At 44.8% G+C, this 14,965-nt stretch overlaps 1 protein-coding gene across 5 annotated transcripts in view; it reads right to left on the reverse strand.

Moving 5' to 3' along the window:
* Positions 1–14,965, reverse strand: part of LOC110501509 (protein TANC1) — a 180,963-nt gene that overhangs the window by 54,660 nt on the left and 111,338 nt on the right. For all 5 annotated transcript variants that reach the window (XR_005038794.1, XM_036958878.1, XM_036958877.1 and 2 more), the window contains exons 6-7: positions 12,185–12,407; positions 8,123–8,437 (exon numbers count right to left, since the gene is read on the reverse strand). Coding sequence is in view for 4 of the 5 variants with exons in the window: in XM_036958878.1 (XP_036814773.1) it covers positions 8,123–8,437; positions 12,185–12,407 (538 nt within the window). In the remaining variant the exon portion in view is untranslated. The remainder of the gene's footprint in view (positions 1–8,122; positions 8,438–12,184; positions 12,408–14,965) is intronic.

Consider the following 14,965-nt stretch of genomic DNA (forward strand, 5'->3'; position numbering starts at 1 on the left):
AATAGAAGTGTCTTACACAAAGGTTTTGACGCGTAACCAAGTAAACAGATTACGTTTGATTCCTCGCTGGCGAGAAATTTGCTTGTTGGTTCATATTACAGACGAAAAAACAAGAATATGAAGAAAAAAATCTTGCATAACACGTGATTTTCTCTGTTATTTTGTTAGCGAACACAAACCCTTTTATTTATCACACTAAGACATGAAGGAATATACGAGGAGTACGTTGCTCCACTAGTGGGCACCGACTGTGCTTTGATCTAACCTGTTAGTGTGGCACAGGGAGCCCACACTGCAGACCACATAGCAGAATACAGAAGAGCTGTAAAGCAGACCAGAGCACAACATCTTCACTGGAGCCCTGCAGTACAGTACCTGCATTCCCCACAATGCTGGCCAAGCAATACAGGCAAACTACATATATGGAAGGACTCAACGCAATATCAATGCTATAAGAAATAATTAACAATCACAAAAATAAAATGGAGGAAATTGAGGATCAGGATTTGCATTTTATTTGAACCTTTATTTAACTAGGCAATTCAGTTAAGAACAAATTCTTATTTAGAATGACGGCCTATGGGACTCCCAATCACAGTTGGGTTGTGATACAGCCTGGATTCAAACCAGGGTGTCTGTAGTGACGCCTCTAGCACTGAGATGTAGTGCCTTAGACTGCTGCACCACTCGGGAGCCCAGGATATATCAGACATATTCCTGATATGAAGTACAGTCAGTTGTAGCTAATTCAATTCAGGGTGTACCGAGCAAAACTGAGCCAGTCAATGTCTAGATATGGTTGGAGGTGACGACATGGACTCCACGTGAACCATCAACATTAGAGAAGAAGTGAGCGCAGGAGTCTTCAGGGAACAGTGAGACTCCGCATACACACTCTCAATCAGCGAATGGGAAACTTGACAATATAAGCATACCAATGAATCATCTCATAAAATCCATACGCGAGCAGACAAAACATAAAACCAGTTAAGCCTGCTCTAATTTATCACCAAATACACCAGTGGTTAAAACACAAAACTTTATGATTTGATGTAATGACTCTATAACATAAGCAAACCTGCGGAACATCTGGGGACCACTGAGAGATGACATCAGTCGAAGAGATGGGACACAGCTGTGTGACCTCTAGTCATCAGTTCTGTGGGCCCCAGGAACCTTCAAGGAAAACTCCACCCAAAATCTACAGTATCTTTTGGTGTTTGTTTCATTAGTCCCTTGTTGACATAGTCCCAAAATGTTTTGCATGTCAGCAATCAAGTTTTCAAGATACATAACTTTCAAAATACAGAAATACAGCCGGTATGATGCATTTTGGAATTTTCCTTTAAGACATTCTCCAATGCATAAGGATCCATGGTAACAAGATGCTGGAACAATGGCCGTCAATGATGCCCACTTCTGCTCAGGGGGGCAGGGCAGCTAGGCAGCAGACATCTGCCAGGCACAATGGACCAATCACCTAGACTCAGCAAGACACCCTAACACAAAGGAATCCCGAGTAGAGCAGCAGATTGGCACCTGGCACACGACTGTGAACCACAATGGTACAAATGCCTGCCTGGGCAATGCCAAAGCAATACACCACTCAACCTGTGCCAAGGTGGAGTGGAGTGCCTCCTGGGTATATGCTATGGCCGATACATTCCACAGCCATCCACCTTAATGCCATTTCATTGTCTGGAGAAATCTCCAACAGCGGTTCATCAGGAGGTCTCGGGACCATGGATTTCCTGTGGCCAGTCTTAATATAGCCTTTGACTCCCTAAGCCACACTGAATGTCTTATTAACTGATGACTGGAAATAGCATTCTTTAATATTTGAGAGTAACAAAGAATGTAGAAGGCTTTGAGCGGTATTTTTGTCCCGAAATGCCCCGAATCTGCACTGGATGAATGAGGCATCTGCCTTAACATACCATGGCTTTGTGAAATTGGACAGCCAAATCTTAAGAGTTGACCATATAGAGCCAAGACTTCTACTCTGTATACTCACTAGGGCTGGGTATTGCTGGATACGACAGTATCACGATACTTAGGTGCGGATTCCATATGTATTGTGATTCTCATGATTCTATATGTATTGCGATTTGATACTGCAATTACAGTGGGGCAAAAAAGTGTTTAGTCAGCCAGAAATACTTATTTTCCACCATAATTTGCAAATAAATTCATTAAAAATCCTACAATGTGATTTTCTGGATTTTTTTCTCTCATTTTGTCTGTCATAGTTGAAGTGTACCTATGATGAAAATTACAGGCCTCTCTCATCTTTTTAAGTGGGAGAACTTGCACAATTGGTGGCTGACTAAATACTTTTTAGCCCCACTGTATATTGCAATTATTTTGATGTTCCAAACATACTGTTCCAACACTGTTCAGTATGTCTGCTGCAGAGAGACAAGAGAGCCATAACAAAAACCTGTTTTGATCAGTCATGGAAATAAATGTACTGAAAACATGTTGGCTCACTATTTAAAAAGAAGATGGAGAACAAACTATAGGGTGAAAAATACCGGAGTTTTGGCAAAGATACAGCCGACTAGCGCTAGCTAACGCTACCTAGCCATATATAATATTGTCTAAAATATATTTTTTTCCCCCACATCACTAATCCCCACACATCAGAGAGGGGTATCGGAGGGTAGAAGATCTCTTACAGCTTCACAGAGACCCTACCGTCCTCCCTCCCTCCATTCCTTTCATTCCTCACACTCTCCGTTCTCATCTAGAATTCTACTCTCCACAGCCATCACTTTACATGCAGTAATAACATTTACATATTTCGTTTTCCGTTACAGAGCCTGTGTCACAGCCAATCCTGTTTGAAGCCGGTGGTACCTGTGACGGGGTGTGGGTTGTACTAGGAGAGAGCCATCTCTGAGGAAGCTCCTCTAGGAACCACTGTTTGTCTGTCTGGGTGGAATGACTAATGTGACCATCATCTCAAAGTTTCTTCACTGTGTACTGGTTCGTGAGTCACACCTTTCCATATTAGTGTGTAGCCCAAACTGTTTGGATGCTACAGATGATTTTGTGAGAAGACCGATTTCGGGATGTCTCATGGTGTGACCAACACCACTCTAGCTCTGTCACCTTTCACCACGGATGCGGAAGTGCGCATCGGGGGATGCGGTGGATTGAGACGCATCCAATGCATAAAAACCCCCAGATATCTTTAGCGTAAACTGACAGACAAAAAAGAAGAAACAGCAGTTGCAGTGGGCTAAGGAACGAAAACACTGGAGAATTGGAAAAACATTGCCTGGTCTGATGAATCCTGGTTCCTGCTGTTTCACACTGATTGGAGGACTAGGGTATGGAGAAAACCACATGAGTACATGCATCCATCATACCGTGTGTCAACATTGCCGGCTGGCTGTGGTGGTGTGATGTTGTGGGCTGTGTTTTCATTGCACATATTAGGCCCCTTGATAAAAGTGGAGCATCGTTTGAATGCCACAGGTTATCTGAACATCATTGCCAATCAGGTGCATCCCTTTACAGCAGCAGTGTATCTATCTGCAAATTGATATTTTTTGCAGGATAATGCCCCATGCCACAAGACTAGAATTGTCCAGGAATAGTTCCACAAACATGACAGTGAATTCAGCTTACTGTAGTGGCCTGCCCAGTCACCAGATCTCAATCAAATTGAACATCTGTGGGATGAGATGGAACAAGCTATTCAGAGTAGAGATCCACTACCAGCCAACTTGACATGTCTTTGGAAAGCACTGGAGTCAACATGGGCCAGCATCCATGTGGAACGCTTTTGACACCTTGTAGAGTCCATGCCCGACTAATTGAGGCTGTTCCGAGGGCAAAAGGGGGTGCAACTCCCTTAATGTTTTGTACACTCAGTGTATATATGAAATTGTTTTGCTATGTAGAATGAATGGAGGAGAAAGCAGCTTTACAGACATGTCCTGCTGGGAGATAATACAATTAAGGATTTATTCCATGGCTTACAAGCCACGAGGGTCAATCAAAAATGTGCAGAAATAGGCAGATATCCCCATGTCAAAAGTCCAGTCTTCCAGCAGGGTCAGACGAAACAATCTGCAGAGGAGGACAGTGTTAAAACTACTCTCACATTGTAGTTCTTAGTTTGTCTGTGTTTTGGACAAACTATATTTGTGAGTTCGTGGTGGGTCTACTGTGTCCTGCTCTGCCCTGGTGGTTTGGTGAAATGGGTAAGATTTTGGTTTACGTATTCTCACTCAGACAGGTGGTGTATTGGTATGGACCTAGACCTAGCCAGTTAGCCACAGCTTAATGAGCAAACAGTGCTGCCTGGATTTCCCACAGCAGCAGCTCTATGGCAGCAGGCCAGTCACGGTGTCCGCTGTAATCACACACACCGTGCAAATGACACTTCTGAGCAACACAGATACATTACCTGTGCATATCTCACATTTTAACAGCGCTGTGGGACACTGGTTGATTGGCATTGGACAGATGCACCAATCCCACTAATTCACCCCCAGAGAAAAATACCCTTTGTTCCCGGGCTAAATAACCTCCAACAACCTGAGAAGGGGACAAAAGTTCAGAAGGAGAGAAGTCTAAAGGACAAAACAGGCTATGGCGACGGACGGTTAAAAGCATTGGTCCTATCCCCTCTGACCACATAACATCAGATGTGACTTTTTTTCATTTCCAAACATATTGAATCGCCACCGTTCGTAGACACCTAGCAACTACTGTCCACGGCTGACATTCTCTATGTGTGTCTAGTCCTTAACGGTTCAACGATGAGCCAGCAGAGCAGCAGAGAGACAGCACTAGCCTAACTCCTGAAGTTCTGGCAGGAACTCTGCCTCAGAGCGTGTTAAGGCGCTCCAATCAATGACAGCGTGACTTTCAGCACTCTGGCATCAATTTCATTACGACTCCTCTCCTCTCTGCCACCGGCCTGGATTTCCACCTCTGTCCCTCTCGCTCGCTCTCTATCATTCTGCTCACCACTCCTCTCTCTCTATCACTCTGCCCCTCCATCACTTCCCCCATCACTCACTCTCAGTGTGTCCTACAGAGGATCATCAGTCCTGTAGGCTCTGGCTGGTTGGCTACCGCTGGATGACTGGGGGCTGTTGTCATGCTCTCCATAGGGACTGTGTGGTATAAAGCTATAGATAAGGCTACCCGATTCCTTACGTAGTGCACAACTTTTGACCGGAGCCCTATGAGCCCTGGTCAAAAGCAGTGAAATATATAGTAAACAGGGTGTCATTTGGGTAAGCAATCAATTATAATGGCTTCATCCAACTTCCTCATGACGTGATTTTTCTTTTCACTCCTTCCGTCTCTCTCTATCACACGCATACAGTCCCGCACGTGTACACACCATCTATCAACCCAATTAAGACATTCCATATATCCCACGGAGCCAGCCGCGCATAACAGATCCCTAGCCCTCTCATAAAAGAGCCAGGAGAAAAACATCAACTGAGTCCCAAATGGCACCCTATTCCCTATGTAGCGCACCATATTTATTTAACCGGGAAAGTAAATTAAGAACAAATTCTTATTTAGAATGACGGCCAGGCCTGGAATAAAAAAAACGAAACAATGTAGGACAAAACGCATAACACAGAGAAGAGAGGAGACACTAAGCAACAACACAAATACAACAGCAAACAAACAGGGTGTGTGTGTGTGTGAAGTAAAACCACATGCTTCCTTTCATAAGCTAACGCAAACTAGTGACATTGGGTGACAACTACAAACAGCTGCATGTCTCAACAACCTGTTCATATATTTGTCCTTTCAACTCCTCCAGGGACGACAGGTCCTGAGGTTGTAGGTTGGCTTGGAGGGAATTCCAATACCTTGTTTTTGGGACTGTTAGTATAAAACAAGATTGTGACCTGAGCGTGTACGTTTGGGACGCAACCCAAGCCCCACTCTGATGAATAAGGACGTTAAAGTCCGTGTCCCTGGCCCCTGGTGACAGAGTAGGTTCATTTGGACCATAAATGAGCTTGTCTTTCCATGTCCTTGCTGTCAGCTCCCAGGGCATTGTAACCAACCATAAAATCAGAGGCGCGAATCCAGCTCAATCCTTGGGGGCAATACTGCATAACAGTGACATCATCCTACAAACTAGAGCAAAGAAGGGGCCGTTGGGTCCTGGGCTGTTAGCTTTACGAGGTAGTGGGTGTCCGTGAGTCTGGGTGTTTAGGAGTGTGTCCATCCATGCTGTTGGAGCTACGTCGGACAAAAACAACAGGAGATGTAAAACAGGTTATGGGTTATTGGAATAATTAGGTGGGTAACTGAGAGAGGTGTTTGTGAATTTTCTACACAATGCCGTGTATGCACTTCTATATTCTTTATATGGTAAGGTTATAGATTTGTCAGCACGCAGTAAAGACTAATGGTCACTTAGAGCAAACAGCGTGTGAAATCCACTATGTATGCAGCTAGCTGTAGGACACACACTCAAACTCGCTCTCCCTCCCTCCCTCTCTCTCTCTCCATTTCTCTCTCTCTCTCCATATCTCCCTCTTTCTCTTTCACTCTCCCTCTCTCTCCCTCCCTCTATCACATACACACACACACAACCCCCCCAGCCCACACACTCGACTGATCAAAGGCAAATGGATTGAAGATGATTCCATTGCTTTTGATAACTAATGGAATGAGTTTCTATTTATGAGAGGAGCTCTCCTGACAGAACAGACGAGGCTCAGGAGCTTTGGGGAAAGCATTTCGTCTGACAGTAAGACATCTATAAATCGATAAGGCCAGCAGCAATATTGGAGGAGGAGTGCTCTCTGGGTCCCCATGTAGAGTAGGATCTCATCTCACCAAACCCAGATCAAAGCCAAAGGACTGTTGTTGGCTAAACCAAAGCCCTTCTGCAGCCTGGCAACAGCAAGAAACACTCATGTAGAAACACTCCGGTTGCGTCCCAAATTGCACCCTATTCCCTATGTAGTGCCAAACTTTTGACCAAAGCCACCCATAGGGCTCTGGTCAAAAGTAGCACACTACATAGGAAATAGGGTGCCATTTGGGACGGAAGCTCAGGAAACACTCCCTACATGCTAACACAATGAATCCTGCCAGGCTTTCAATCTCCCGGCACCATGGCATATAAGTGGAGCACAGCAGCTCCCTGCTAAAAGCACATATCCAGGGGGTTGCATTTTAAAGAAGGATGGTGCGTGGGGACTTGAGGAAACAGGGCCAAGGTCAAGAGCAGAGAGAGGGGGAGAGGGAGGGAGAGAGATGGTAGGAGGAAGAGAGAGTGGGGGAGGGGAAGGGAGTGAGAGAGAGAGAGCATGGGGGAGGGGGAGAAAGAGGGAGAGAGATAGAAGGAAAGAGAGAGAGGCAGAGGAGAGAGAGAGGAGGAGAAGGGTGTGTGACAGCTGTGTGGACATGGAGAGTAGAGCCATAACAGCCTGTTTCGTGAGGAATGCAGAACGGATCAGCCAGACACCCCTCTGTCCTCTGCTCTCTGCTCCAACATGGTGCACCCAAGTCACAACACTAAACAGCTGCCCCCGGTATCCACTTCCCTTCCTCCTGAAGAAACGGCACTAAGAACCGTACCTCCCAATAACATGACTCCTCTAGCTCTGCTGAATAGACGCGTCAAAGGCTCGTCGTTGTCCCCCCCCCTCCCCCCGCTTTCTCTTCTCCATCTCCCTCTCACACTTGTTCAGCTGGGAAATGAGAGGACACAGTTGTGTGTCAATCAGCTCCACAGTCACACAGGGCACTGTGACTAAGCTGGCTTTTTGGGGGACCTGGGTCAGGATGTTCTGTGAAGTACCAAAACTGTTGTGTCCTAAAGGGTCTCAGACTAACACCCTCCTTTCCAGGTCAAGATATCTTACTAAGAATATAATGCAGAAACAAAGTCAAGATGAAACAATCTGCAATTAAACTCAGAGTCACATTTGAAGGAGGATTCTCTGAGCAAGGATCTAGGAGCCCTTCCTCTGATGACCCGATACCAAACTCCAACCAGTGTACAAGTCCAGATAACTCCAAACAGTGTACAAGTCCAGATAACTCCAAACAGTGTACAAGTCCAGATAACTCAAACCCTTCTCCACGTCATGAAGCACCCGGAGCAAAGTGTTCTTACCTGCGACAGAGTTGGGCCGCGGCATCATGAGGGACGAGGAGGTGTGTGCTGTGGGGTATGGATCGGGGCCCTCCGGTGGGTGGCTTGGTCCTGCTGCTGCTGCTCCTTCTGCGGCCCCTGCTGGGTACTCTGTCCTGGCCAGGGCGGGGGTCTCTGTGGGCCCGCTGGGGTCTTCCTCGGCCACGGGCGAGCACGTATCGACCCGCACGCTGGGAGCCAGGCCATGGTGCGCGCTGCTCCTCAGGCTGCCATCTTTACTCCATTCCAGGCTGGAGCCGCTGCGGTCATCATTCTCTGAGGAGCTGGTGATGGTGGCTGAGGGAGAGAGGGAGAGGTTATGAGTCTTTAGCGCTCAATGTCTTTTTCATTGACCTTTATCAACACCCCCCACCTGATCTGATATTTACTGCTACATTTAGCCCACTAATGAGAGCTATCCAGCAATCAATGGTGGGTAGATTTATAGCATTCATTTCCTCAATCCAGCCTCTCCCTAGGAAGTTTTTTTTCAGCTTGGTTTTAACCACCATTATTTCCCTCCTTATCAAAGGTCTGCTGAATGGAGTATTCCTCGAAAGCTGCTTTAATAATAGTGTATATAAAGTATGTTTGCCTCCAAACAGTATCATCCGTCCAACATAACATGGTCAAGCTGTGGTTGATTACTTTTGACCAAGGCCCATACTGTAGGTAGTGCACTATGTAGGGAGTAGGGTGCCGTTTGGGTCGAGCCCTACATTTACAGGTCAGGTCCTCTTATATGAAGAGACCACGAGAACACAAGATTTAGGAGGGAGAAAAAGGGGGGGCTGGTGTGGAGAAAAGCCAACTTCTATTTTAGAGTTAAGACAGGTGTTTGCTTACATGAAAGCAAATCCCCTTTAATCCTCTCCTCAGGCCTGGCTGGTCATGCTAAATACAATCACTAAAAGCTGAGGGGAAAAGCAAAAGCCACCGACTAGCAGCTGGGCTCCCAAACAGTGTGATGCATCCCAAATGGCACTGTATCCCCTATAAAGGGAATAGGGTGTCATTTGGGATGCAAAATTGGGTACAGTCAGAGAAATGGGACCGCGTCTGTTTTCGGGAGCATTAGAGTAGACCTACTGTACAACACAGCTAATCTGGATTTCTGAACGGTGCTGTGTGTTGCATCATCCCTAACATTAACATAACAAATACATCTGGGATAACTAACCTGATGCTTGCTTGTGCAAATATTCAGAGATTCAGAAATCACACAATTTTGTAACATTTGATACTCGCTCATAAGCATGATTTAATGAATCACAAAGCTGGAACAAAGTGGTGTGAATGAACAGGTAAAATATCTTACACTAGGTGCTTTATTGTCTCCTTGCTCCTCTGCTTTATAACATGAGTAGATGGTTATGACCATGATTTACAGCATCACGTTTGAGCCTTTTACTTTCGGTTTTGGTCGACCAGCTTCAAACAGCTGTAAAAATTATATTTTATGTTATTGAAATTATATTTCACAGCGATTTAGATGGTACAATGATTCCCTACACTATCCAGGGCTTGTTTTCTCACATAAACTGAAATTGAGCAAACAGTGTAGAATTTTTGCAACCAGGAAATGACTGAGCGATTTCTATATTGGCCACTTACCCTGGTTTCCACTAGATAACACAGCCACAAAGTCAAAACAGTTTTCCCATTTTGACAACAGAAGCCAGCCCACCGGGAGAAATCAAAAGGCGAATATCACAGCCAATCACAACACTGCTGAGTAAGTAATACTGTGAAACACAATTATTCCACTATTATATATTATGGACATTTTCTGAAATTACAATTAAAAATCATAAAATTAACATAATATGCATAGCACCTTTATTTACAACATGAATAACTGCTTATGACCATTATTTACAACTTGAATAACTGCTTATGACCATTATTTACAACATGAATAACTGCTTATGACCATTATTTACAACATGAATAACTGATTATGACCATTATTTACTACATTAATAACTGCTTATGACCATTATTTACAACATGAATAACTGATTATGACCATTATTTACTACATGAATAACTGATTAGGACTATTATTAACAACATGAATAACTGATTATAACCATTCCTATGATACTCTTAAGCCTCCTCTTTCGGATGCCCTCCCTTCCCTGGGTCCCACACCACAACAGCAGCTGAGGGTTTTCATATGTCACTCTGCATCAGTGCACCACACCCTCCCACCCAACGTGCTGTTTAAAAAATCACCCAAATGAATATGGGCTTTTGAAGTAATTGATTCCCTGACTTATCTTATCCTGCTTCTTCCACAGTCCGTTTCAACCACTTCAAAGGCCCCGAATAGTAGTCATCAGAGCTGGGAATCAGTCTCACGGACACCGTGTCCCAAATGGCACCCTATTCCCGGCATAGTGCACTACTTTTGACCAGAGCCCTATGGAATATTGTGCCATATGGAACGCAGCCTACTTGGCTTCTCTCTCTGCCTTTTAAATAATCCAGAAGCCCTACTCACTGGAGGCAATGTTCCGGACCAATGTTATAGCTTGTCCTTCGCTCCCAAACAGAATTCTATGTTTGAAGAAGAAACCTTTAGGCTGCTTGACTCAGCTAGAGGCATAGAGTTCTACAATATTCATTCCACCGAAGAAGTAGGTCCCAGTGATCTTAAGTAGGCTGGGCCACAGGCCTATGTGTCAAGCGTCTCAGACTAGGAGGGCTGATTTGGGATCAGTTTTGCCTTTTCGATCACAATGAATAAAATGACATGGACAGAGAGGAGCTGATCCTAGACAATTTTCCCCCTAGCCCCCAGTGTAATATCACAGCTGCTAAGTAATTCATGCAGCACTCCTACTCTGAGACGCTTGATGCAGCTCTCTGTCTCAACCTGGACGGTATGGTAGTCAGGTAGGCAGTAGCTAGGCACGGCAACGCGCTATACACGCTGCTTCACTATGGCAGATACAATATCACAGCCAGCATGAATTATTTAGCAGCTGTGATATTGCACTGGGGGCTAGGGGGAAAATAAGTCACTGTAATCAATTATGTCAACAGCAGCACAGGATTTGCATTCGGGAGATGTATCACTGCCAACAAACCAAGTCTGGCTTGGCCACATAAAGGGCCACGACCTCGACAACAGCTTACCATTTGTCATTTAGATCAGCAGAGGCTATTGTAACAGGTTGTCTTTTATCTTCATTTTATCTTCATATAGGCCTAATCTGTCTACCTGGGTGACCGTACAATAGGGGATAGAATCTCGATGTCCTAGTTAGACGCCTCGGAAAGAAGGAGAAGGTTAACTGCTTTTGTCCTAGTTTGGTCCAAATCAACTGGAGCCTTGAGAAATGAACGTCACCATCCAGAGAAAAAAAATATTTTGTGACAAACTGCTCTGTAGGTCCAGGTTCAAGATTTCCGAATGGATTTCTAGTAGGTTTCACTGTCCCTGAGACCTTTAAGCAGAAACCCCAGAGGAAATGAATACAGTGATAAATCATCTTCCTGTCAGCCTGTGTAAATCCCCAAATCTCCTAAAGCCAGTGCTGCCAGATAAACAGAGAAGTCACCATGCTGTTGAAACTGTCACCACCACTACTCTCTAACACACCACTAACAGCTCAATACAGAACTGATAAAACAGACACTGACAAAGTAGAGGAACAACAATGACACCTACACTTTTCATTCAGAGCATCCATAAAAGGGTAAAACAAAGATGTTGGATTAAATGAAGGTTATAAGTATATATGTGTTATTAATGCTAGCTTGGAGTGGTCAGGGTAATGCAGAGTTATCCTGTTGATGACGCTAGTGTCATGGGACATTCTAGGTCCACTCCTATGGGAATTGTGCATAATGTGAATAGTACTGAGGAAAGGCTGCGTGCTTGGGACTAAACGACTGAGTCAGTCAAATTCTGTCCCAAATGGCACCATATTCCCTATAGTGTACTACTTTTGACCAGAGAGGCCTTGGTGAAAAGTAGCGCACTACATAGAGGGTGGGGCTGAGATACTGACAAGCAGTCCGAGTGTCTCTCACCTATGATCCCGCTGTCCTTGCTCTCGAGCGTGGAGCTGGGGCTGGTGATGGTCCCACAGGGGCTGGCGTGACTCAGGGGAGGTCTGCCGTGACCACTGCTGCTGTGTCTGAGGCTGTGGCTGGCGTTGCTGTTCAGGGTGGAGCACGGGCTCTCTGTGCTGGGGGACGTCGTGCTACTGGTCAGACTGGAGCAGGGACTGATACCCTGACCAGTCACTGAGCACTACAGGAAGAGGAGGAGGAGAAACATATTTTATTTGGCTTCACTGATCCCACATGGCAGTCAAATATACACTGAGTGTACAAAACATGTCTCTTTCCATGACATAGACTATCCAGGTGAAAGCTATGATCCCTTATTGATGTCACTTGTTAAATGCACTTCAATCAGTGTAGATGAAAGGGAGGAGACAGCTTAAAGAAGGATTTTTAAGTCTTGAGACAACTGAGACATGGATTGTGTATGTGTGCCATTCTGAGGGCGAACGGGCAAGACAAAATATTTAAGTGCCTTTGAATGGGGTATGGTAGTAGGTGCCAGGCACACCGGTTGTTGTCTAGTTCTGCAACGCTGCTGGGCTTTTTACGCTCAACAGTTTCCAGTGTGTATCAAGAATGGTCCACCACCCAAAGGATATCCAGCTAACTTCACACAATTGTGGGAAACATTGGAGACAATAAGGGCCAGCATCCCTATGGAACGCTTTCGACACCTTGTAGAGTCCATGCCCGACTAAATTAAGGGGGGGGGGGGGGTTGCAACTCAATATCATATTGGCGTTCCTAATGTATGGTATACTCAGTGTATTCCTGAAATACATTGTTAATAAAAACACAGGTCTATGAATTCGTTGTTGTCGTCATCATTATCATCATATTGTAAAACATGATAAGAGAAGAAGAGAGAGAGCAGAGAGAGGAGGGTTGAGCAAAGTAAATAATACTACAGCAATCAGTATGAATGGAATTTCATAGCTACAAAGTTTAACAATAAAAACGTTCATATTTTTCACATGGGAATAAAGAGCTTTTCTCCTTATATGGGAGCAGACCGGAAAATATGATCCAAGTCAATTAGCTTTTTTTAACCAAAGCAAATAACCCGAATCATGTGCAAGCAATACAAATTCCCGGACAAATATAAGCAGTTCACATGTGAGCATGACACACAAGCTGAAGGCATGAGCTCGCTCGGTAAACAAAGCGAGGCTTTCAAAACAGCAAAATCAAGTCCAAAACGAGACCTGAACGTATCCCAGAGTAGGAGAGTAGGAGGGCTGATCAAGGATCAGGTCCCTCCTGTCCAAACTAATCTGATTCATTATGATCTAAAAGGTCTTTCAGACAAGACTTGAACAACTGATTGACAACTTGCAATATGGGCCATACAATGAGACTAAAACCAGAAGAGCTCAGCCCATGATTGATCACCATGCTCTTCCTGGTACTCAAGTGCTAATGACATAACTTCAAACTCTAGGTTTGTCCCCTATATTGTCCTCTCAGCTGCCTGCCTCCCTCTCCTCCATCCAGTATGTACATAAGTCAGGATGGGGGCTTGATGGCTGGAGTTAGCGTTAGCGCCTAGCGGTGTGCTACATGCCTCCTCCCTGGCGAGATCCCCGGGCTGCGTCCCAAATGGCAACTTATTCCCTTTTCACTGCACTAACTTTGGGCTATGGGCCCTGGACAAAAGTAGTGAACTATATAGGGAATAGGGTGCCATTTGGGATGAAGCCCCGCAGCCTGCAAACAGTTCCTCACCAAATGGCTAACTCTTCCTCATCGTTTCCCATCTACATCACAACTTAGCATTCTGGAGAACAACACCTGCTAAATTCGGGTCATGGCCATATTGATAAGGGCACACAAAATAAAAAAACTTGCAACGGGAAAACAAAAATGAGCGTTTCTTCTTGGACAAGTTTTGGTTTTCCTCCCTGTTTCAGTCTGTTTTCTTCCGTTTGTTGCCTAATGATTACAGCCCATGTAATGTGGAGAAAAGGCTAAGGCAACTTACACCAGACAACATACCACGCTGATGACATAATAGTTTAATGGCATTTACTCTAGGGCAGAATAAACAGACGACGCGTTTAAACTCCGATAGTAAAACAGCTGTGTAGAAGTAACTATTCCCTCATACACCAACGAATAACTAACAGACGATCAACGCCTCCAGGTGTTTCTCTCTGAAGCACAGAGAAGAACATCCTTCAAGGCTGCTGCTGAACAAAAAAACAGCCCAAACTCATTGTTGCCCTGATTTCTTGGGTTTCTCACCTTGACATCTCGATGAATGGAATATAAGCTTAAAGTGACTTAAATGACTGATTCTGGCCCAAAATGTGCCAAAGAAGCGTGATGCGTGTAGAGGGAAATCAAAGGAGTGCTCTGTTCTTACGCTGAGCCCCGGACTAATTAGCAGAGCAAAACAAACTGAGCCGAAGACTTGACATAACTCTATTTCTGGACATAAGCACGTACACTCGTATTACATACTCAAGTGCCCCTGCAAGAGCTACTCAAGTTACCCTAAGACCATCACACTGGATACCTCAGGCTCATACACCAACACACAACAGTAGATTACTTAACTAAACATTCCCTTTGTGCACACACAAAACACATCTGAGAACATGTTGAGGTTAGAGTTACCCTTATCTGCTGCAATTAGAATCATTCCCGTGGTAGTAGTGAGACTTTAATCCAAGTCCAAAGAACCAGGGCAAAGACAAACTGCACCAAAATAAGCATCCTTTCTTCTTTCCCTTCTTTTCA

The sequence above is a fragment of the Oncorhynchus mykiss genome, chromosome 22 (assembly GCF_013265735.2).
Source record: "Oncorhynchus mykiss isolate Arlee chromosome 22, USDA_OmykA_1.1, whole genome shotgun sequence".
NCBI classification, from domain to species: domain Eukaryota; kingdom Metazoa; phylum Chordata; class Actinopteri; order Salmoniformes; family Salmonidae; genus Oncorhynchus; species Oncorhynchus mykiss.